Source organism: Lissotriton vulgaris, chromosome 8 (genome assembly GCF_964263255.1).
Source record: "Lissotriton vulgaris chromosome 8, aLisVul1.2, whole genome shotgun sequence".
NCBI classification, from domain to species: Eukaryota; Metazoa; Chordata; class Amphibia; order Caudata; family Salamandridae; genus Lissotriton; species Lissotriton vulgaris.
In genome coordinates, this window is record NC_141696.1 from 1,555,063,875 (window position 1) to 1,555,089,278 (window position 25,404).

Genomic DNA, 25,404 nt, shown 5'->3' on the forward strand with positions numbered 1-25,404 from the left:
AAAGAATATGGAGGCAGGAGATGAAAAAGAGATGTTAAATATACATTGGAGATCAAATAGTGGGAGAAAGGAAGTAACTATGAGCAAACTTACTATGTTACACATAAAAGTTGCATAGTATATTTAACGTTTGACTTTACATTATAATCAATTTGGTACTAGTTTAAAAAATACATATAAAAATGAATAATGTCTCAAACAATTTTTTAATTATTAAATATAAATTTATTTCTCAGATTCGTTTTCAAAATGTAAAAGAACTTCTAATATTTGATTGTCAGAAATGTCCTCATTTTCAATCAGGAAATCTACTGATTCTACACATTGAAGAAGTTTGTAGTCCCGTGATTCATCAAAGAATTCAGAGTCATTGGGTTCAATATCTGTATCTTTGTTGCTTTCCAGAACAATTTCGATGGTATTTTTTTGCTCTCCTTCCATTTTTGTGCTGTAATTTGAATTTAAAAAAAATATATCAGTAGCGATAGGGCACTGTTGGGTTTAAGTTCAGACAGGTAGTTTGGTTTTTTTAACAGTGATTTTATCTTTGGGCAGTGTATGGTATCAGACTGGAAGTAGAAATATAAAAAAGTGTATGTGATAAAGCCTAAGTAAATTCATAATTATACAAGACAAGCCTAACTCCATCCATAACTATAACAGAGAAGTCTATCTTATTCTATAACTATTACAGAGGGATAGTATATAACTATCAGAAAATGTTTTCCTAATTAACTTAAAGTGCACAACATACTTCAGTTTTTAAAATAACATCTTACCTTTCGAAAAGAAGTTTAAGTTCTCAGTTGAAATGCACTTGAAATGTACTTCAGGAAGTAGTAGTCAAAATGGCTGTGTTTCTCTCTCTTTCTTTATATATATTCAGGTACATAACCAATCAAATGTCATGAAATAATAGAAGATAATGAAAGTAGCATTTTAATTGGTTGTCAATTCTAACACTTCATATGTGTTTTTGTTAGGTAATTTACCTCAGGATATTTAGTCAGGCCCACAGCATAATTTTCTCAATGGAATTCCATCAAATGTGGGTAAATGGTAGGGACTGCTATGTAGTAGGGCCTATTCTATATTTGATGAAAGTGTCTCTAGTGGTTTTTCTGTAAATTACTTTCCCACCTTTTTTGTGCGAGCGCTCACCGGTGCGCGCCCCGGTACGCGAACCGGCAGCGTTACGGTAGTCCTCCATTTTGTGTATCGGTAGAATGGAGACACAAGATGGAGGACAAACAATGTTCGGAATGGGTAGAAGGGGGCACAGTAGACACTTTGTGACCCTCTAGGTTTTCTGAGGGGGGCTTGGGACGCTGATATATGCATAAATAAAAATAAAAAAATTGAAAAATTTCGCCGGGGGGAGCGCCCGGTACGCGCACCGGTAAGCGAACCGGGGTGCGTACTTTGGTAAAAAAAAAAAAATTAGAAAAAGATAAACGTTTTGAATGATCAGAGGTAGGGAAGCAATGAAAAGAGCTATTGGGTTCTGTGGCTAATTAGGGTACTTACAAGTAGGTTCCAATGCACAGTTTTAAATTCAGGAGGAATATTCTATTCCCCTCGTCGGAGAAGTGCACACCATCTCCTTTGTAGATGTCTTGCATGTTGTAACGCAAGTTATTTTTGTATATAAACCCATTGTAAATTCTCTCATGTAAGCAGAAACAGATTTATTCACATGTTTCCGTGCTTTCTCAAATTGTGGAAAAAATTGGTTGGACCACTTCCATTTCTGTCATTGGCATATATTGGAATATACCAAGGCAGTTTGGGGAAAAAGTGTCATCAATTGATGAAAGGCGTCCTTTAAAAGCATTTCCAGAACAACTCCAGTCATAGTCCCAAAATCAATTCCACCACAGTGCACTATTAAGAGGTTAGGGTTTGGCAGATGCATAAAAAAATTATATTACAAACATATAAAATATATTTTTCATTTAAAAGAATAATACATTTAACAGTTTTTGATATTTGCAATAAAAAAAATTGAAATTCACTGAAAAAACCATAGGTTATAGACCATATATAGTTAGGAATTAGCATTTACAAAACCTTGAAAATTCACTGAAAAAACCATAGGTTATAGACCATATATAGTTAGGGATTAGCATTTACAAAACCTTATTTTACTCACACAAAACCATTGAAATTCGCATATATAGTTATTTGCACTAACTATATATCGCGCACCCGCAATCCACTGCTGATGATGTCACATATTACATCATTCATGACATGGTCAGTGACATCACTGATGACATCACTGATGACAACTCAAATGACATCACTGATTACATCACTGATGACATCTCAAATGACATCACTGATGACATCTCATTTGACATTACTCATCACATCACTGATGATATCATTCATGTGATAATACGATGAACATCTTCAGATTCTAATATAACCTTAGATACAATCAGTCTAAACAGACACTCACAGACTGTCACTCATCCATGGAGTTACTCACACACCTAGTCAGTCATGCAAAAAAACAATCACACCTCCATTTCCTCAACTATACAGTTATACACACCTTACTTATTCAAACATATAAACATATACTAACACATATTTACTCTCTTATACAATCTCTGATACAAGTTTACAATGATCCATACAGCCACTCACACATTCACTGGCTCTTATGCACAGTTATTTATATATGTCAACTCTCACATGTACTGTGTTTTACATATGTTCTTACTTTGACATATAGCACTGAGATATCCATTCACTCACCAATACACTCATGCACACAGTCAACCGCCCATACAGCTGATTCCACATGCACTTTTGAACCCATACATCTAGTAAATCAACTATTCACACATCTATGCACAGAGTCACACACCTCCCAGCCACCCACACACACACACTCAGTCTCCCATACAAATACTTGGGCAACCAATCAATAATCCATATAGTTACTCATATAGCTAATGATCAACACATGCAGCAGTTTACAGAACAACAGACATAATGATGCACAAATTAAGACAGTTTAGTCACTAACCCATGCACTCAGTGAGACACATTTAATCACTCACTCATACAGTCAGTCATGCACCTACTAAATCCTTCATCCAGACACTTATACATCCACTCATTCTTCAATATGTAAGACATATTTTAACTTTACAGAAACATACAGTCACTGGATGATGTTATCAGTGATGTCATTTGAGTTGTCATCAGTGATGTCATCAGTGATGTCACTGACCATGTCATGAATGATGTAATATGTGACATCATCAGCAGTGGATTGCGGGTGTGTGATATATAGTTAGTGCAACTAACTATATATGCGAATTTCAATGGTTTTGTGTGAGTAAAATAAGGTTTTGTAAATGCTAATCCCTAACTATATATGGTCTATAACCTATGGTTTTTTCAGTGAATATTTATATATATATCCACACGATCCAACCAATACAGGTCAAGAAAACGGCAAGCACTCTGATGTGAGAGATGTTTCTTTAAAGTTTATTTATTTTCCAACCCCCCCTTCACCCCTGACAGACGCGTTTCGCAAGTTAGCTTCGTCAGTGTCAGTTTGTGCAAACATACAAAAGCCTTTTTAAACCCTCCGCTTTGCTTCATTTCATCGACATAGATGATGGTACATTTCATGGAAACGGCGGCCATCTTGTAGTGTAGTATTACAAGTATTGTACCTTAGTTCAAATGGCTTAGATAAAGTGCTCAAGTGCAAATTAAAATAGTTGACTTTGACAAACTTTACATTAATCTTGTGCACACTGTAATGTTGTATCAAATTATCTATTCATGTATGTACATTTCAAAAGAGGGAAAGAGGGATCTTTTGTGGTTTTCAAGACTAGTTATGTAGGGGTGTATCCCCTAGTTTTACGTGGAATATTCACATTTCAACATTTTGTCTTTCATTTTCTTATTGTTTTGTGAAGCCCTGTATGGGCTTAGATCCCAAAATTATATAAAATAATAAAAAAAAAATATATATATATATATATATATATATATATATATATATATATATACATATATATATATATATATTACCTACTGGCGGTCGCCAGTAGGTAGTTATAGTTAGGATTTTTTTCAATGCAAAATCTCAAAATTCTATTTGGAATAACTTTGGCGCCGGTTGACGAATTTCCTCAAATTTGCCTCGCGGAGCTCCGGTCCTTCCTTGAAAGTTTGGGGGGGATTCGTCAAGCGGGGGCCGAGATAAAAGGGGGGTCCCAAAACATGTTTTCCCCATGTTAATTTCCATAGGGCGGTCAAACTCACTTTTAGCCCGAACGGCTGAATGGATTTCCACCAAACTTGGCAAAATAGTAGGGACTGGTAGCCCGATGTGCCTTTGCTATGTCTCAAGATAGGTGCTCCAGTGGATTTTGAGTAATTTAGGTTCAAAAAAATATATATCTATAGGCGCGCACCGGGGAGCGCACCGGGCGTGCAATGCGACTTGCGCACAGAAAGCTGATTGGTTCACGGGTGTCTGTAAACATTCGAAACAGTCCGGAGCGGCCGCCATCTTGTGTCTCGGTAGGATCGAGACACAAGAGGTGGCAAAAAAAAAGGGGGAAATGACTATAAGGGGGCAGGGTAGACCCCCCCCTGACCCCCTAGGTTTGATGTAGGGGCTATAATAGGGTGATGTCACTGACCATGTCATGAGTGATGTAATATGTGACGTCATCAGCAGTGCATTGCAGGCGCGCAAGTTATAGTGAGTCCAACTAACTATAACGTGGAATTTCAATGGTTTTATGTCAGGAAAATTTCCAGCTAACTATAACTGGTGTGAAACCTATGTTTTTTTCAGTGAATTTAATAGGTTTTTTAAATGCTAATTCCTAACTATAACTGGTGTGAAACCTATGGTTTTTTCAGTGAATATATATATATGTAAAGCGGCGCTTACGTTGCGCAATCGTATGCGCTCGGGCAAGCAGAGAGAGCATGGCGTAAGACCTATGAGGTGGGACTGAAAACTCTCTATCTTGCCAAAGTTAAATTCTATCATCGAGCCGTTAGCGGGGCTCGCGCAGCGTACTATTCTCATGAATTCACTATGAGCACCAATCCTACCAAACTGATTTTTAAAGTCTTAAAAGATCTCACTGCTAATAGAGCCGCTGTGCCCGAGGTCTGTTCACCATCTCATTGTGAGGCTCTTGCAGCCTTCTTTGTGGATAAAGTGACTAAGATCTACCGCTCCTTCCCTAATACTATGCTGGCAAGTGTGGAGTTGGGGTCCACTCCTTGTAACAACTTGACTCTTTTGACACTCCCAGCTCTTTCGGAGGAGGAGTTGGAGAAACTGGCAGCTAAAGTGAAATCTGGATCCCCTGTGGACCCACTTAGGCCAGCTCAATTTAAAGACTCAGCTGCTTTTTGCTTGCCTCCTATTCGTCATCTTATCAATTTATCCCTCTCTTCGGGTATAGTCCCCCCGAGATGGAAGGAAGCTTATGTCACCCCCATCCTGAAAAAACCTATTGTCCTATCTCCCTCCTTCCATGGGCTGCGAAGGTGACAGAAGCCCATGTAAACGGCATTCTGTCCAATCATCTTCAATCTGCCAACACTCTAGACCCTTCGCAGAATGGCTTTCGTGCTGGACACAGCACTGAAACAGCCCTCCTCTCCATGGTTGAACATTCACGCGCTGTGTTGGATGCGGGTCAAACGGCGGCACTGGTACTACTACTCAGTGCTGCCTTTTACACTGTTTCCCATGCAATTCTTCTGCAGCGTCTGGGAGAGGCGGGCGTCAAGGGCGTGGCGCTGGAATGGTTTCGATCGTTTCTTTCTGATCGTACCTTCCGGGTCTCTACGCCTCCCTTTGAGTCTAAACCCCATAGCATCGAACAGGCAGTTCCGCAGGGATCAGCATTGAGCTCCACGCTTTTCAACCTCTATGTGTCTGTCGCCAAGCGTTGGGACCTTACAATGGTGTCTTACGCTGACGACACGCAGCTGGCGGTTGCACTTAGTGGGGACTCCGATACTGCGGCTGCTAATTTTCGTGAGGGTCTCAGTGCGGTGGCTGGATGGATGACGGCCAACTGCCTGCAGCTCAACGCCAAGAAAACGAGGTATTGATTGTGGGCAAACAAAGCAGCCTTTGGGGTGATAAGTGGTGGCCAGCTGACCTTGGCCCCACTCCGATTCCGGTTGTTGAGGTGAAAAATCTAGGCGTTTGGCTAGATTCTACGCTCAGTTTTTCTTGTCATACCAAGAAAATAGCTGCAACCTGCTTTGGTAATCTACGGGGGCTCAGACCGGTGTTGAAATTTTTTGACGCCCCGACTCGCCAATTGATTATTCAGGCAGTCATATTGTCTAGGCTCGACTATGCGAGCTCGTTGCTGCTTGGGGCCAATCAGGCTGAAATTATGAGATTGCAGCGCGTTCAGAATGCTGCAGCTAGGGCTTTAGTCGGTCTCCCTAGATTCTGCTCTGCTAGAAGCACTATTACCAAGCTTCACTGGCTGCCTGTGCCTCAGAGGATAGAATTTAAGACTCTATGTCTTGCTTTTAAGATACTAAAACATGCCTCTCCCCAGATATTGGAGCATCTCATTCTTCCTTACACCCCTTTACCGTCTGCTGAGATCCTGTGGACAAAATTTAGCTGTAGTCCCTCGTTTTCTAAGGAGTAGGTCTGGCAGTCGCTCTTTTAGAGTGCTTGCCCCTAAACTTTGGAATCCTCTCCCTGCCCATGTGCGTGCTCTCGATGACCTTCTGACATTCAGGAAAGCCGTACAAACGTATATCTTCCCAAACAGATGTTAATCTTCCTTATCCTGGATTTTCTCCTTTCGCTCGGTTTGTGTTGTGTTCCTTTCCAGGCGCAGCGCCGGGACGCCTCTTAGCTGGGGCAGCTGTGCGCTTAAAAATGGAGTTAACATAACATAACATAACATGTCCAATGTGACCCTCTGCGACGTTGGCGCTCACAATTTGGTGCGGGATCAAGCCGAAAATATTGAAGCGGTGACCAATCTTGTTGTCAAAGAAATGCACTCACTCGAGTTTTGCTTTCAAAATGACAGCGACTTGATTTTAAATAAAGTTTTGCATGACCAGAAAAGCCCAACACATTTTACCTCAGCCTGAGGCTTGTTCATGGGATGTTGTGCCTGTGGTTTAATGCCTTGTTTTATTTTACTGCCCAGTACTTCCTGTGGCCCTGGTGCATTGTGGTACATGTATTTATATTTCATACATTCGTAAATTAAACATAATGTGCTTAACTGAGAAAGCAAAAAAGATACAATTTATAACATGAGAGCTTTTTGAGGATTGCCTAATTTGATAAAGTCCCTTAGTGTTCATGGGTGTGTTACAATATCTATCTATCTGGCCTTTGCCGAGAAGAAGAGCACCATTCCACACATGCGGATAAAATCACTGCATGTGGTGGGAGCGGCGCCGAGGAACGATTCCTTGGCCGAGCAGGGGGCGGCTTTCTGAATCGGCAGTTCTACACCCCCGCCCTCCTGCCTACTCAAGGTTCTATAATGGACTCTAATTGACACACGAAGGTATGCACCTACTTAAGGATGATGAACATCACTGTCACGGACTGCGCCTACCAGAAGGAGAGGGGCGATACTGATAGCCACACCCACTAAGGGAGGAGCGAATCAAATAAATAAAACACATTTGAATCTTGAAGGTGAAACTGCATCCTTTGTTTGCACATCCCATGACCTCGAAACGCGTCGGATATGGAGTATAAACAAGGAGGAAGGGTGTGAGAGCTGCGCTGGGGCCAAACATGCTGGATAGCCAAGGAACGCGGTGTGCCTTCTTAAAAGCTCAAGGGCTTACTTGCTAATTCATATATATATATATATATATATATATATATATATATATATATATATATATATATATATATATATATATATATATATATATATATATATATATATATATATATATATATATATATATATATATATATATATATATATATATATATATATATATATATACTTTTCAAAGAGGCTCCTGCTGGCAATCCAAACGCTCTGAGAGGTGGCTCGAATCCGGCGGAGCAGCCGGAGTCAATATCACACTGAAAACGGCGTACCAACTAGCACTCGGTCAAACAGTCACAGGAGTCAGGAAAGTGTACCAGAGCCAAAACGGTTTATTAATTCATAATCCTTGTGACGCGTTTTGCGCTTGAAAAGCGCTTGTTCACACAAAGTATGTAACGTTGCAGTACTGCTTTATGAACAACAACACTTCCGTGTCATGGGCATCGAACCTGGACTGATAATGTCCGCCATCTTGTAATGGTCAACAATTCACAGAGTAAACATTTACCGTGTTTCTCGAATTGTCAAAAGCATAAATCATCTGTGAGCTTCAGCAATGTAAATAGAAATTAAACATAACTCCATAGTCAATGACAAATATCTGCCGATACATTGCATAAGAAAAAGTGTACATCGTTCTCAAATCGTCTCAGCAAATAAGTGATGCGCTGGTTAGTGCGCTCTGGCTGAAAGATCCATCAAGTGTCTGTAAGTATCAACAGTAACACAAAAACAGATAAAAAAGATACATCCATGATTAATTTATGGCGAAGAGCTGCCGGTACATAGAAAATAACTAGTGAATTCTCACCAGCAGATTCAATGTTGTGATGCGCTTGTTAGTGCGCTATGACCAGATCATATTTACAAAACCATTGAATAATTGCCGCCAAAGAAAATGAGTCTATATCTTTCGTCATTTGAATAGTGTGTACATATATAGACGTAAGCCCTGAACCAACATGACAGGTACTGGACTCAGACTGTTACAGATTGTATCCACTTCATGATAGAGAATCATCTGGTAAACAATAGAGTGTACCCTGTGTAATGCGCTGGTTAGTGCACTGTTGAAACAGACATAATCAAAATAGCTCCCCAGTCTGAGATACTAAAGTATAGAACAACCAATTAATCGATTTTGTACACAATCAAGGGCGCGACACAGTCCAATCAAGAGATGTCCAAAGTCCATATACGTAAAAGCAGGTTACAATCCCTTCCGTGATTCAAGTGAAAAACACATGTAACTTATACATTGGTCTCCATTAACACCACACGTGTCGTGAGAAAAACTTCTATGATCATATAAAAAGATATAAATTTACATACATGGATGAAAAGGAAGAATGAAGAATCATGGAGCAAGGGAAGGGCACCTCAGTTCACAGGCCTGTGGTGGGGGTCCTCACCCTCATCCTGTATAAGCAAAAAAGAGACACAAGTTGTCATGTATTAACAGTAAAATTGATCAACTGCAAAACTGACAAAAAATATCATTGATATAAATGTCTGACCATCTCCTCGTCCATATTGTGGCCTTTAGGAGACCAAGTACATAGATTAATGATGTATTTAGACTCCCTTTGTCTTAATCTTAATTCTCTATTGCCACCTCTGGGTCCCAGATTCACCTGTTCAACAATGAAGTAGGATAATTTGGTGGCATCAGAGAAATGACAGGCTTCAAAGTGCCGGGCCACCGGGTATTGCTTGTCATTTTTAGTGATGGCCCGTAGATGTTCTAATATTCTTTTTTTTGCCATATGTTTCGTACTACCCATGTAAAGAAGATTGCATGGGCAGACGAGAACATAGACCACATAGGTAGTCGTACATGTCAGAAATTGCTTAATCTGTATAGTTTCTTAGTTCATGATGATCCGTGTTTAACTACCTTTCTCTTCACTGTCGGTGGGGGGAATAGTCTTGGTAAGTAAGTTATCTCGTTTGACAAGTTTAACCTTATCTATCGCTCTTTGTATGACCCAATTGGGATAGCCCCTTTCTCTGAAACGTTTTGGACATGATTTGTTCTTCTTTCTGATAATCAGTGTCTAGGCTACAGTTTCTTTTGGCCCTCAGGAGCTCGCCATAGGGGATGTTCCATTTTAGATTGTCAGGATGACTGCTCAATCCATGCAACAAACTGTTGCCTGCCGTACTTTTTCTGTAAAGGGATGTTTGTATACAGTTATCCCTAATCTGTACCTTGATATCTAGGTAATCAACTTCTTCATTGCTTATGTTGCATGACAGAGTAATGTTCCTAGTGTTGTTGTTCAATTTGTCAACAAAGGCTAAGGCCTCTTCATTAGTGCCATTCCAGACAACAAAAATGTCATCTATATACCGTAGCCAGATTATTGTCTTGCCCAGTTCTTCGATCAAGTTAGTGTCACTGCCTAGATCGTTCTCCCATGCCCCCATGAACAGATTAGCAAAACTCGGGGCAAAACATGTCCCCATCGCAGTTCCATGCAATTGGATAAAGATTTCATCATTGAATAGAAAAAAGTTATTAGTCAAACAGTATAACATCATATCAAGCACCATAGTGGTGTGCAACAGGTATCCAATGTTTCTTTTTTTCAAAAATCTCGCACAAGCCTCTATCCCTTGTTGGTGTTCAATTGAGGTGTATAGGGAATTCACATCCATCGCGATCAACAGATAGTTAGTGTCCCATTTGATGTTTTTCAGTTTATCAAGGAAGTCTTTGGTGTCCCTGACATACGAGGGCAACTCCACTACAAAGTCTCTCAAAAAGTGATCCACGTACCGTGAAACATTCTCCAGTACGCTTCCACGTGACGAAATTATAGGTCTGCCAGGGGGATCTTTTTGGCATTTGTGTATTTTCGGTAGAAGATAGAGAATGGGTAGTATAGGGTTATCTTTCTTTAGGAAACAGTACTCTTCCCATTCAAGAAGTCCCCTATCTTTCCATTCGCTTAATCTGTCCCAAATACCTACAATACTCAGATTGTATTCCCCTCTTGAAGACAGTTTATAGGTCTTGGCACAGCTAAGTTGTCTCCTTGCTTCTTTGACATATAGGTCTCTAGTCATGATAACGATGTTACCACACTTGTCTGCTGGTCTAACAAGGATGGTATCGTCAGAGGCTAAATCAATCATGGCTTTCGTCTGGGTTAGTGTGATATTATGTTTAAATTTTCTCATCTTTCCAGGTCAATTCCTGCTTCTGAATTCTAGTAGTTCATTGCCCACCACATCTTGAAAAGTGTCAATATTGTCATGATTTAGTTTGGGGACAAAGGTGGATTTGTTACGAAATTCAGTACTCTCTGTGAGGTCTTGTCTAATTTCCATCGTATCTAAAATCATTCTAGTTTTTGTTGTGTCAACAGGTACGCTAGTGTCATTCTCCAATGCATTCAAGGCCATCATGGTATCAATGTCACCAATAATTAGTTCATCTCTGGCCTCAATTCTTGTGTTAGTCATGGGTGATTTATTTTTAGTGGGTTTGAGTTTGTGCCATTTCTTGAGCTTGATTTTTCTGCAGAATTTAAAAATGTCTATTTTGCTATCTGCATAATTCATAGGGGTGCTAGGGCAGAAAGACAGTCCTAAACATAGAGTTCTTTTAACTTTACTGCTTAATAGTACTGCAACGTTACATAATTTGTGTGAACAAGCGCTTTTCAAGCGCGAAACGCGTCACAAACCCTTTTGGCTCTGGTACACTTTCCTGACTCCTGTGACTGTTTGACCGAGTGCTCGTTGGTACGCCGTTTTCAGTGTGATATATATATATATATATATATATATATATATATATATATATATATATATATATATATGTGTATATATATATACACGTATATATATATACACATGTTCCACAAGAAGAATCACGCTTCCTTCCAGCATGAAATTCAAGCCCATCCAGTCGAGAGGTAAGTAAAGTAGATTTTATTTTAACACTATGGCTGCTAAGGCAATTCCCCTCCTGTGCTGGGAATTGCCATTTTGCTGGTGTCATGACGAGCTCAGCTCGTCATGAGCACAGCTCCAGGCTACCTCATGACGAGCTGAGCTCGTCATGAGCATGGAAGGGGTTAAGAGGCAGTTTCAGTAGAAATAGCATGATGCGTTTCAACCAAACAGTGTCTTAATCATATGCAGCTGTGGAGAACAAGTGACTTCATGCACTTCAAGGCATTTCACTCATACTGATCTATGCTCCAGTCTTCACGAGGACACATAGGCGATATTATTGCATTTTCAGCATAGTTTGTTTTACAGTACAGCCCTTTTCCAGTATTCAATATTTAACTATAAGTTTTAGCAGGAGAGTGCTGGCTCACATGGCCGGCCTTGAGCATGGAGAGCTGGGCCAAGGCCCGGCAGGAAGCCTCCTAACTTATGTTATGCAAACAGCAGCTCGTCCAATGGTTTTGATTGGGTGCCTTTAAAGACTTTGTAATCAGCTCTTAACCCCTTCGCTGCTGGGGATATTCCCCCGCTGTGCTGGGCGGGAGGGGGGACGCGCACAGCTCTCACATGCTCATGACGAGCTGAGCTCGTCATGAGGCACGGCGCTCCTGTGCTCATGACGAGCTCAGTTTGTCACGGCCACACCCGTTCCCGTGGAACGCTCAGCACAGCAGCGGAATTATCCCCGCATGCGAGCGTTCCACGGCTCATGACGAGCTGAGCTCGTCATGAGCACCGGAGCGCTGTGGCTCATGACGAGCTCAGCTCGTCATGAGCTTTAAAGGGGTTAAGGTACTTCCTCGTAATTGTTTGCTACCCATCACCCCCCTGCCCTTCTCCCAAATTCCTCACACCTCCTGCCGTCACACCCCAACGCCCCCCATGCGCTCCAACAACAAACGCCAATTTGTCCTTCACCCAGGGCGCTATCCCGGCCAGTTCTATTTAGGGCCGTCCTGCTGTACTACGCACAGGCTCTCTGGGATAATGTGCACCTGTGCTCCCATGTTTCCCTTATAAAATGCAACACAGGAGGGAAGTGATTTCAAGGGTCAAGAAAACACAAATGAAGGGGAACCAAGAGGCGCCACAGATCTGGGGCTGGTATCTCCCAGCTGATTCACGAGTGACAGTGAACAAGTAAAGCATCTTTACAGGGCTGGTGAGTAGCTCCAGGTCAAAAGTCACCTTCAGCCAATCCTGGCTTTGTAAGCAACTTTTCTTTTGTCTTGGGGATTGTATTTTTCGTTGGATGTACGTGCCTACAATTCCCAGCATGCAAAAGAGCAGTGGAAATGAAATTGAAATCCATCCAGAGCTTGCTGAAAGTGTCGCACATCACACGAGGTGCCTACCAGCCTTAAGTCAAGAGATCAGTCCAGCACTGAGACCTGTTTTTGAACAAACATTCACGCAGCCTGCAGGAACTCGTGGCTTCGGGCCCAGCATTCCACGTGCTAGAGGCGGATCCTGGAAATGATTTAGGATTCGACCCAGAATAGCAGAGTTATTTTCTCATTTCAGCGGCTCACCACACAATGTGGCTGCATTCCTGGAACAATGGGCAGATTTGACTAGCAAGCTGCGGAGAACCTGCCAACTCCTGTCCAGCGAAACCTCCACTTGGCAGCACGTTCCTTCCCTTTTCCCAGCCCAGAACCTGGGCTTCTATGGGAATTCACAAGGGCATATTATCAAGCCCATTATCGTCGCTTTAGCGGCAGTTTCCTGCCAATAAAAGCGGTGATAATGTATCGCTCTATCTTGATAATATGGCCCTGTGTGCGGATGTTTGAAGTTTGGCTGGACTCCCTTTTTAAGCATTCACAGCGGAGAATTGTTATCATGGGGCCTATAAGGGAATATATTATGTCAGTGCGGGGTCTTCCAGCAGCAGAGCCATGCCACATGTACAGGACATAGGTTTTCATACAATCACTCTAAGTGGTACTCATTTACATGGAGGGTGAACCTAACAACATTGCTGGAGAGAGTACCAGGGATGTATCAGTGGCTTTAATTATGAGGCATGCTATTGGCTGCCTTTGGAAGTCTCCTATGGACTCCACCTCTCCCATCTGTCCTCCCAGTGAAGCACATAGCATCGACCACACACGAAGCAGGCACAATCTAGGGATACCACATGCGTGTGGCTTAATTTGTCATTTATAGTACCCACAACTTTGATCTGTTTGTCTAGCGCTGCCACCGACCTACCCTTTCTAAGGCGCTGAGTCAAGGGAAGCGCAGGGAAGTTGGAAAAGTGATCACCTAGGGTGGTTTACATCTCAGCTGATCATTTGTCGATGCAGCCTTTTTCAAAATTCCAAATACTGTTTTGCAACCCCATCTTGTACCAAGATTTGCACGAATCAGCCTGGAAATGCAAAACTGAAGGAACTTTTAAAAGGTAACGTAAGAAAGTTTGGGATTTCTGGAAGAGTCATGTCCTGCTATTGCACAAGCCTTTGTTTGCTCCGTACACACCGCCTTCAATGATCCAGAAATGAAATGAATTTCGTATCTCTCATTGCCGTTTTCTTCTTTGCTCCTTTGATTTTGTCCAGGACCCCTTTTTAACACAATCGTTGTTTATGGTTTTCCCCTCCTGTGCTGGGTCCCGAGTTATTCCATTGTTCACGACGAGCTCAGCTCGTCATGAGCACAGCTCAACCGTGCCTCATGACGAGCTGAGCTCGTCATGAGCATCGAAGGGGTTAATTTGTGAATGAAAGGTGTGAGTGTGTTTCTTTTCCGCCAGCGCCTTGCTTACGGATTCCTCCTCCTGGGGTAGCTGGACAGGTGTCTGTGACGGCTCCTCTCCTTTGATGCCGGGACAGGTTTTTCCAGTCCTCTTTGGTACCTCGTTGTAACCATGGGAGAAGCGGAGATGAAACAGCTCTCAGTCACCAAGGGCCAGATGTATGTAATCCCAATTTACCGATTCTAAAATACCGAATTTTACCGATTCGGTATTTTAGAATTGGTAAATGCTATGTAGGAAAAAATTCGGTAAGTGTTACCGAATCGGTACGATTCTGTATTTACAGAATCGGTATTTACCGATTCGGTAATACCCATTCATTCCTATGGGCCTGGAGGCCAATAGGAATGAATAGGAATTACAGAATCAGTAAATACTGATTTGGTAATAGGGGGAACCCTTTTAAGGGTGGCAGGGTGTCACATTGACACCCTGTTGCACCCCTGAATATTGCATGGGCCCTAAGGGCATGAATGTCTGCCACATGGCACTGAATAAAAAGCAAAAAATGCTTTTTAAAAGTATTCGAAATTTACCACCAACTAATAGTTGGTGGTAAATAACGAATCCTTAAATGTAAAAAGCACTCACTTGAGTGCTCTCTACATTAAGGATTCGGTAATTTACCGAATCGGTATGTTAAGAATTCGGTAATTTACAGATTCCTTAAGTTACCGATTCAGTAAATTACGGAATCCTACAATTTGGCCACCTACATCTAAAAAGCCTAATACCGGTTAGTAACGGCCGAAATTCAGTAATTTCGGCCGTTACCAACCGGAATTAGGCTTCCTACATCTGGCCCTAAGTGTCTTTTGACCTCCCACCTCCCGCATGTAACAGAACTGGAGCTAAACCAGGTCCGTCCGTGCTTTCTCCGATCATGTGCTTCGGTGCGTTCCCTATCTCGGGGAGTACTGTTGGATTGGAACCAGTTTTCTTAGTGTGTATTGCAAGAGCCAGCAACCCTTCACAGGAGTGCACCAGCTTCTACTTATTGTGAGTGGGCTGGCTTGTGAGAAAGTGACTATCACCTCACTGCAGCATCCCTTCTGTGGTCCACGGGGATGGAGGAGGTGGGTCGCCATGGCCGGACTGGGATCCAAAATCGGCCACACGCATAAGTCCTCTCCCATGCATTCGCCAGTAACACGCAATCATATCATCGCACCTTTGGATTTATTTGACAATGTTGTACAGCGTTGGAAAATAGGGGTGCATGCGTCTCCAGTCCCCGCCTTCACCCGCCATCTCTGCTCTTGCCCCCCATCCCTCCCCTGTTCTCCATTCTGCTGCTCTTCACTCCCTCTTCCCCCACACCACCCTCATGGCGCGTGACCCCCTTGCACTCCTCCCCTTCCATGGCATTGCTGCTCCTCCCTCCTCTCCTACACCTTCCTTGTATTGCTTGACCTCCCCCATGCCTCCCATTTCCGTTGTGTTGCTAAAGCCCCCACTCAAACACGGTTCTCTCTGCCCTCTCCAACCATCCCATCCCCGATGAAGAACATTAATCAAAGGCCAATAGCTCTCCCAGATGCAAGTTTGGCTGTGTTTAATTTTTAAACACACTGCACAGCAAAGTGGGCTGCTGTGCAACATGACTGAAAGAACAAGCATTTGCAATACAGTAGGTCTCGCATTATTGAAGTTTGACCTATTGGCATTGCTAAATAATGCAACACCAATAGCTCAAACTTTAATAATGCGAGACCTATTGCATTGCAAATGCTTGTTCAATCTGGGACTGCACAGCTGGTTTCCTTGCACAATATTCTTATTCCTTTCTTTGACAGTGTCGTATTTTGAAGCAGTGTCCGAATTTGCATGGTTTAAGTCCCAGTCCTACTTGTTTCTGGACTAGAGTGACCAGCATGCAGCACAACTGATATCACCGACATGACATCACACACATTTTTTCTCCTCATGTATCTGACGCGAGATGCATACCATTTAAGCTTCTGCCGCGTGTTGCATGTCACTTCGTAGTCCTTTAGTTTCCGCAGAGCGCGTTCTATCCCCAAACCATTGAGGCAGCAAGATGTGTGTTCCCCTGGTTACGATGCACGTTCCAATAGAGAAACCAGATCTGGATAGAGATGTCAGTGTTTCAGTCTTCAGCCCACACGTCACAAAGGAACTGTGCACGTCACTGCAGCCTTCAACGTGTGCATGCACCAACTTGAGCTCACTAAGGGTTATGTTATGTTAGACCAACTTGTATATCGCAACAGCTGCATCAGCAAAGATGCGTCCTGACGCTTACTACAGGCAGACCAAACACTACAGCCTAAACCGCAGGAAAAAGATGCGTTTTTATAGCCTTCCTAAATGTCAAATAATTCTCCAGGCTGTGGATGTGCAAGGGGAGGGAATTCCACAATTTAGCCGCCAAACAGCGGAAAGAACGTCCCCCAGCACGCATACGTTTTACCCGCGGAACAACAACAAGACCCCAGAGAGCGCAAGTGGCGAGTAGGTATATATGGTACCAATATGCTGGACAAAATACTAGGGGGGAGAATTTCAGGATTTTAAAAGCCAGGCAGAGAGCTTTAAATGCTATACGCCTCGCTACAGGCAGCCAGTGTAGATGCCGAATTGCGCCTGAGGTAGGGCGTCTTCTCGGAAGTCATATCCTAACTGCAGCCCACGCAGCAGTTTCTAAAGCTGCGATGTCTCTCAGTCATTCAAATGTCGCACAAGCTCGTGATGCGATAGTAAGAGGTACACGCTCATCAGACATTAGCTGCACTCCCCACACGCTTGAGAGAAAATGCTCAGCAGCCCAGTGGCCTGGATTCAGATGCTCGCGCTACCAACAGTCAGCGTAAAATACACTTACCACCGGGCTAGATTGCCGGTAATTAACCCTCTCCAGTACATGTCTCATACAGCCATTTGTTCCTTGCTGGTCCCAAATCCACCGCTTTCTAACATAAAAAACAAAAAAAATCGAGTAGTGTCACGGCTCAACACTCTGTGTAGTTCAAAGGTCTTGATGGAACTGAAAATAAAGTCCAATTCAGCAGGTACATCATTGTTTGCACACAGATGCCCGGATTACCTTCTAGGTTTGAAGGATGAAAACAGATTGCTGCTTCTGCTGCACACTGCGCTGGCCTGTAGGCTATCTGTTCAAATAGACACTGGTGGGGCTGCTAGGCGCAATTACCGGTTACATCTTAACCCTTCAATTTCTTTATTCTCATCATGTCTTCTTCTTAAATTCTTTGTTTCCAGTGACACTTCAGAGCTCTTGTGGTCCTATATTAAACTTTCCTAGACGCTTGGGTCTTCTCCGCTCATTGCCAGTGTTAAAATTAAAGATGGTACGTTGATAGGTTAAGTAGGAAAAGGTTATGGATTTAGTCTTCAAAATACTTCTTCAGTTACTGGTTGCAGGAAGATGGTAAGATCCATAATATGCCCCACCAAGAGCAGCCTCCTTGCTGCTCAGACCATCCACTCCAATTGAACTTTCTTCAAACACAAACACAATGGTGGTTACTTACTTCCTGTTTGGTCACTTCCTGTTCATGGGTATTTAAAAGGCTGAATCCTTCATTTGCTTGTGTTGCAACACTCTTTGCTCCTGCTGGTGTGTCCTCGCTCCTGTTGGTATCTGGTGTATCTGATTCCTGCTGGTTTACCTTGTTCCTGATTATAGCCATCTATCCCGGTTTGGATTCCTTGCCTTCTATTCCCTCCTTACAGGTAGCTTCTTTCCTTCCTTTTCTTTCCTGGAGTCCCCACTTCCATCAGAGGTTTTTTTCCCTACGGGGTGTTTGCTCTTCGAACTCCTTTTGGAAGGCACGGTCTGCTTTGGCTCTTTCCTTTGTCTGCAGCACCGTGGCCACCTGAAAGGGTCGCCCTTACCTCAGACAGACCAGACCTCCTAAGAACATTACAAGTCATGACAGATGCTCATGTAAAGCACTCCAATAACATTGGGTCACGTCTGCGAAATGTCAAACTACAAAAAAAACTACAAAGTAAGTGTGTTGCACTCTGCCGTAATTGAGCTATACTTGGGCTCCATTTGGGTGACATTTGTGCTACATTTTGGCTCTTTTTCCTCCGTTGGCCATCTTGGAAAACTTATTGTTGTCATTTACTGAATTATCCTCAGTAGAAAATGCTTTCAATTTCATTTTTCAGTTTGATTCCACAAAATGGTGCTCAGATGTGCCATACTTTTGGCATAAATTCAGAATTTTAGCACTCAAGTTGCTTATTAGAACACTGTAGTAAAGCTGCTGATCACCAGGGGTTAACTGGCAGTCTGCTGCTGGTATCGAAAGAGCATGTTCTAGTCGGCATGTCAGAATATTTTAATGAAATAGAAAAAATAGATATTTGAGAACTCAGGTAAAACCTGTCATAATTTTTCTTTCTACAGCACTAACCATACTTTCTATGACAAACTTAACCCCCTAATTTTGTTCTTTACTAAATGAAATTGTTTTAAGTTTGATGGAGCAAGGTTTTGTATAAAAGAGACTTGCTTGTATGCAATCCACTCAAATAACATGTAATCACGTAACCAACCTATTTTGTAAATACTAATATTGCATTACACACGACAAACTGTATTTTGGGGAAGCTTTCCTATGTGTATTACTGACAAGTAACCCGAGTGTCTTTAAATGGCCAGCAAAAACGCAGGATTTTCACTGCGCATGTGTCTACTGCATCTACATAGTATGATGTCTTCTATGCTTGGGCGAAACTTTGCAGCTGCGCAATAGCTCTTAATATGGCTGCTTGAAACTCACATGTTAATGCGCATGCTATTGCTTAAACTAAACTTTATAAGTTCTACTAAACACTAATGCGAAAGATTAAAATAAGTAAATGGGGATAGAGTAGAGATAAGTGGTATACAGTGAAATCATGTATTTCCGTATTCTAACATGTCATTTTCTGACTTTATTAATAGTTCATATTTGGGCCTCGGCGGGTGTCTGAAATCCCTACCCCACCTGACTCGTGCGCAGGCACACAGAAACCTGCCGGAACCATGATGACTAAGTTGAAACACAGCCAAGGCCACACTTGAGAGAGACGCATGAGAACTCAACCTTTCGACCCGGACAAAGGAAGAATATTAAAACAAGTGTATTAAAATGTATTGATTATAATGTGAAATGCGGGTGGGAGTAAAGCTTGGAAAAATGAATTAAGGGGCGGGAACATTGGACAAAAGACCCTAAGAAAATATTACATCTAGTATGGTGTGATGACCTCCTCTCCTTGCCTTGCCCAATCAGAAGTAGGGGTTTTCACAATATTGAATCATTGGGGGGGTGGGGAACGTACATGTAGAATAATATAATTGAGGTAAGTTTAGTTAGTTGCACTTATGATGGATGGGTGATGACACCGTCAACAGATGCAGGGAACCACCACAGACTCTATGCTGAATTCCAGACGCCAGAGACCCTGCTTGAGAGAATGAGATACTGATCAAAAGCCTATCATCTAGAAAGGGAGTTGCGGAAGAACTATTCAAGGAGAGTAGTGCCAGAGAGGGGTACGACACAGGCATTGCACTTGGAAGAGGTCACCTTCCCGGCCCTGAACCTTTCCTGATCTTCAGCTTCGTCTTGTTTGTGAGACCTTCATCCGACTCCTAGGCCAGGTGTCCGGTCATCGCATTATCCTAGGTAATTATAAATCTGTATGATATGTCCTTGTGCTGCGCTCTATTTTTCTCCCCCGGTTTCAGGTACTGTCATCATTGATCTTTTATTGTGACTTTGCTTTACTTGACTTTAAATTCTTCTTGAAGAAAGAAGGTGATGCTCTCTGTTTTTCTCCTTTTTCAGGTACCGTCATCATTGATCTTTTATTGTGACTTTGCTTACTTGACTTTATATTCTTCTTGAGAAAAGAAGGTGTTAATTGTTGATATTGATTAGATGAAGATTTTAAAACTTTTCGAGTTTGTGGTTATTTAAAGGTAAAGCTAATGTCATTTCTACTAACTCAGCAACCTGATTCATTGAGCAGAGAAAATATTGACAAGGAGATCAAATTGGTAAGATTTGGTAAAGGGGATTACCAATTTACAGGTAAACCCAAAAATTGATTCCAGCGGGTTTTTACTAGCTTATCTTTGTGAATGTTATGGGCCCAGTGTTGTATCTGTATCTTTAATTGACTAGTTCTGTGACACATGCTGTATTCTTTATATGACATATCCTTTGTTCCATGTTCTATGTCTGAGTTCTGCTGTCGTGTCACTATTATCCGTTACCTGGACACGACAGCATCGCTCATCCTTAGCTTGTCTTGTGGGTTATTTTACTTTACTGATTTATATCTAATAAATCACTCAACTGAACTCCTGCTTCATTTGTTGTTATTCTGAAATACAACATAAATATGGCGACGATGGATTGGGATCGTTTGAAGACGTCTCGAATTGGAAAATAATTTTTAAAGCAGTTTGAGTTTTTATATACTTAACCCACCGAGGAAATTCGCAAGGCTTAACAGAAGGGAACGAGGACTTTCTTCGCGACAACTACATACTGATGGTGAGATATATGTTTGCCAATTCTGTGTGTGTCGCTTGAACAGAAAGACTGTGATTGTTTAAAATTACCTCGTGTTCCACTAATTCCGTTGATGGCATTGCGCGAGTGAAGGAGAGCGAGCGAGCTGAACTTGCACCACGTCATAAGAGCCAGCGCGAGTGAGGCAGAGCGAGTGAGCTGACAGAAGTCATCGGCAGCCCAGCGCGAGAGCACAGCGCCAGAGAAGGAGCGCGAGTGTTGACAGAACACGGTGTTTACGTGTGAGATCGTCATCGCGCATCACGCAAGGTCAACCAACGTGACCCCACGCAGCGGCCATTTTGAAAAAAAGTAAACAGTGAAACAATTTGCCGATTTCACACACCGGATTACGTGCATTTTCCGTGTGAGACCAGAAGAGAAGAACGATATCGGTAAAAATTCTTGTTTTAAAATCGGAAAAGATTATTTATTATTCATATATCAAATCTGAAGTTGAAAGTTAAAGGGTAAAACTTCAAATTTAAATTTATTAATAACAGCTAATAGGTGAATTTGAACAATGGCTTATCAGATTCAACCTTATCAAATTAACCCTTTCCTTCAGAGTTCTGGAAAACCGCCTGTCAGGTGGGAACAGTGGCATAAATCTTTTGAAAGTTATCTGGTTGCAATAGATGGAAAAGATTACTCAAAGGAAAGAAAAAAGGCTGTTTTATATGGACTCTTGGGTGATGCAGGAAGAGAAATTTTTGACAACATGCCTGAGAGTGAACCACCACCTGGACAGTTCATTCCTTGGGATGAGTACCATGAGGCTGTAAAAAGATTGGAAAAAAGGTTTCATGAACAGCCAAATATAATGGTGGAAAGACATGGTTTTAATAAGAGAAAACAGTTGCAAGATGAAAGTATAGAAGACTATCTTTCTAGTTTGCGAATTTTAGCATCAAAGTGTGATTTTGGTGATATGCTTGATACTTATTTGAGAGATCAATTGGTCTTTCATTGTTTTTCAAACAAAGTTCAAGAACGTCTTCTAGCCTGCAGAAATCCAACCTTAAACGAAGTCATCGACATCGCAGTTGGAATTGAAAGGTCATCAGTTTCAATAAGGTTATTTCTGGAACAAGTAATGCGGAACCAGTTTGTTCTGTATCTAATAAGAGTCAAGTACAAGAGAATAAAAAAGATAAAGGTTCCTTTTCAGCAAAAAGGAATTTAGTTTGTTATCGTTGTGGTTCTAAAAATCACATCGGTAATAATCCGATTTGTCCTGCACATGGAAAGAAATGTGCAAAATGTAAAAAAATTGGACATATTGAAACTGCTTGTAAAACTATTTTTAAAAATAGGAATGTTTCTCTTACCAGTGTTAATGCTTTAGATGACATGGAGGATGAAGTTAGTAACTTGGTAATTAATGTAAATTTAGTTGAATCTGAGATTACTTTCAAGGCACCTTTAGGCGAAGCTTTCATTCATGGCGTAAAATTGGAAGTAATGGCAGATTCAGGTTCGCCAATTACCATTTTAGATGAAATTACTTATGCAAATTATCCTTTTCCTACTAAACTGACTGCTGCAGATATCAATCCAAAAGCAATTGGTGGTCAGTTTCTCAAAATGCTTGGATACTTTATTGGCTTAGTTGAACTGCTAGGCAGAGAAATTACTACAAAAGTTTATGTAGTTAAAAAAGGGAAAGATATTATTGGTTGGCGTGACTTAGGTAAGATGGGTATCATGTTAAAGCCTGGTAGTGACACTCCTATTATTCTTGGTGACATTCCAATAGCTTCTTTAGAAATCTGCAAAGAGAAAGTATTTTCTAATGATCTTGATTCAATTCTCTCTAAATACAAAGAAGTATTTGAGGACAGAATTGGTTGTGTGAAGGGTGTTGAGCATGACATTAAGTTGAAGGATAATGCCATACCTGTCATACATAAGGTCAGAAGTGTACCTTTGAGTGTACGAGCAGAGTTAAAAGAACATTTGAATAGTCTTTGCAAGGATGGTGTAATTAAACCAACAGATTCTTCCGAGTGGGTTTCGGCTGTCGTATTAGCCAAACGCAAAAATGGTAAGTTGCGCATGTGTGCAGATTTGCGCTCTCTGAATAAGAACATTTTGGTGGATTGCCACCCTTTGCCATTGATTCAAGAAATGCTTATGGCCATAGGAGATTCTACTCATTTTTCTTTAATTGACTTAAAGTCAGCCTACCATCAAGTTGTTTTGTCAGAGAGATCACAAGATCTCACTACTTTTGTCACTCCCTTTGGTGCCTTCAAATATACGAGGCTCCCTTTTGGATTAGCTTCTGCAGCGAGCGTATTTCAGAAGCTAATGGACTCGTTGTTTGGAGACATCAAAGGGGTGCAAGCATTTCAGGATGACATACTCATTTTTGGAAATGGAGTTGAGGACCATAACAAAACCCTTGATGTAGTATTAAAAATCTTAAGCAAAAGAGGGATGACTGTATCTAAAGAGAAGTGCAGTTTCTTGGTTCAAGAATTAGAATATTTAGGGCACTCTATTACTAAAGAAGGCATTAAACCTAAACAGAACCTGATTGATTCGATTATGCTTGCACCTGCCCCAGCTGATAAAGACTCACTTAGATCCTTTTTAGGTCTAAGTGAGTACTATGCACGTTTTGTGCATGGTTATGCTTTTGTAGTGGAACCTCTCAGGTGTTTAACGAGAAAGAATGAAAAGTATGAATGGTCTTTAGTCCATGATGAAGCCTTTAACAAAGTCAAGGAAATGATTAAGAATGCACCAGCTTTGAAACCATTCTCTTGTGGTACTAAGTGTGTTGTCACCGTAGATGCTAGTTGCATAGGTCTTGGTGGAGTTCTTACACAGTTTGTTAATGAGAAGGAAAATACCATCGCCTTTATCTCACGAACCTAAACCACAGCCGAATCCAATTACAGTACCATAGAGCGTGAAGCTTTAGCTTGCTCATGGGCGGTTGAAAAGTTCAGGTGCTATTTATGGGGAACTCGTTTCTATCTCGTTACAGATCGAACGGAAATGGTACAGGGCAAGCAACTTCAAGACTGGTTAGAATTATTTCAAAATTACAAGAATATAATTTTGATGTTAAACACATTTCTGGAGGAGCAAATTTTAGAGCAGACTGTTTGTCCAGAATTCCCCTTAAAAATCCGATTGAATCTTCTGAAGTCTTTGACGATGAGTGTGTCGTTGTTTCAGCATTAGATGCCTGTGAGAATTCTTTGGGATGTTTTACTGAGAAAGATTGGTTAGAAGGATATGAGAAAGATCAAGTTTTGGTTAAAATAAGGGAGTACATTAGAAAAGGATGGCCTCCAGTTAGAAGTCTTGATAAAAATTTTGTACCTTTTCAACAAATATCCTCAGAGTTGAGTTTGGAGAACCAGTTCATCACTAGGTGTGGACTTTTTGTTCCCCCAAATGTTTTGAGAAAGGGTCTTGTTGAAAGAGCTCATTCTGGGCATCCAGGAATGTCCGGCACCAAGAAAATTTTAAGAAAATTTTATTGGTGGCCCAGTATGGATTCTTTTGTCGATAATTTTATTAACCAATGTCCTGAATGTCTCCTATCCGACAAGCATTGGAAAAGTAAAAAAAATTATACATCTACCAATTTGTTGCCTGAACAAGCATGGGAAAAATTAGCAATTGATTTTTCTGGGCCTTATAACATTTTGCCGGAAGATATGAGATATTTAATTGTCTTAACTGACTATTACTCAAAATGGATCTCATGTGATTTTGTAAAATTTCCCTCTACTGATATTGTAATTGGTTTTCTAGAGAATATTTTCAATGTTGAAGGTTTTCCTAGGAAATTAGTTTCCGACAATGGCACACACTTTGTATCAAAAAATATGATGGATTTCTTGAGTAAATATGATATAAAACATATCAAGAGTCCGTTGTATTTTCCAGCTGCAAATGGACTCCTTGAAAGAGCCAATACATTTTTCAAAGAAGGCATTCAAACAGCTTTGTCATCTGGAATTGATGTTAAAAAACACATTAAGGAAAAAGTTTGGAGTTATCTAAATACTCCCCATTCTATCACTGGTTTCACCCCTTTTTTCTTGTTGAAAGGTAGGGATGCGAATGATAAAATCAAGCCTATTTTCGATAAAAAGTCATCTTCACTCAATAAGTTAAATCTTTCTAAAGCAAATTCTGTTGATGAGTGTGTCAGGCAAAATTTTGAAAAAAAATATAAGTTAAAGAATACCATTTCCCCGAAAAACTGTGTTTTCAAAACTGGTGATTG

At 41.2% G+C, this 25,404-nt stretch overlaps 1 protein-coding gene across 2 annotated transcripts in view; it reads right to left on the reverse strand.

Moving 5' to 3' along the window:
* LOC147700380 (histo-blood group ABO system transferase-like) overlaps positions 1-25,404 on the reverse strand; it is a 233,815-nt gene that overhangs the window by 167,370 nt on the left and 41,041 nt on the right. For both annotated transcript variants that reach the window (XM_086935744.1, XM_086935743.1), the window contains exon 2: positions 9,189-9,275. In XM_086935744.1, the coding sequence (XP_086791870.1) occupies positions 9,189-9,217 (29 nt within the window). In that variant the 5' untranslated portion in view covers positions 9,218-9,275. The remainder of the gene's footprint in view (positions 1-9,188; positions 9,276-25,404) is intronic.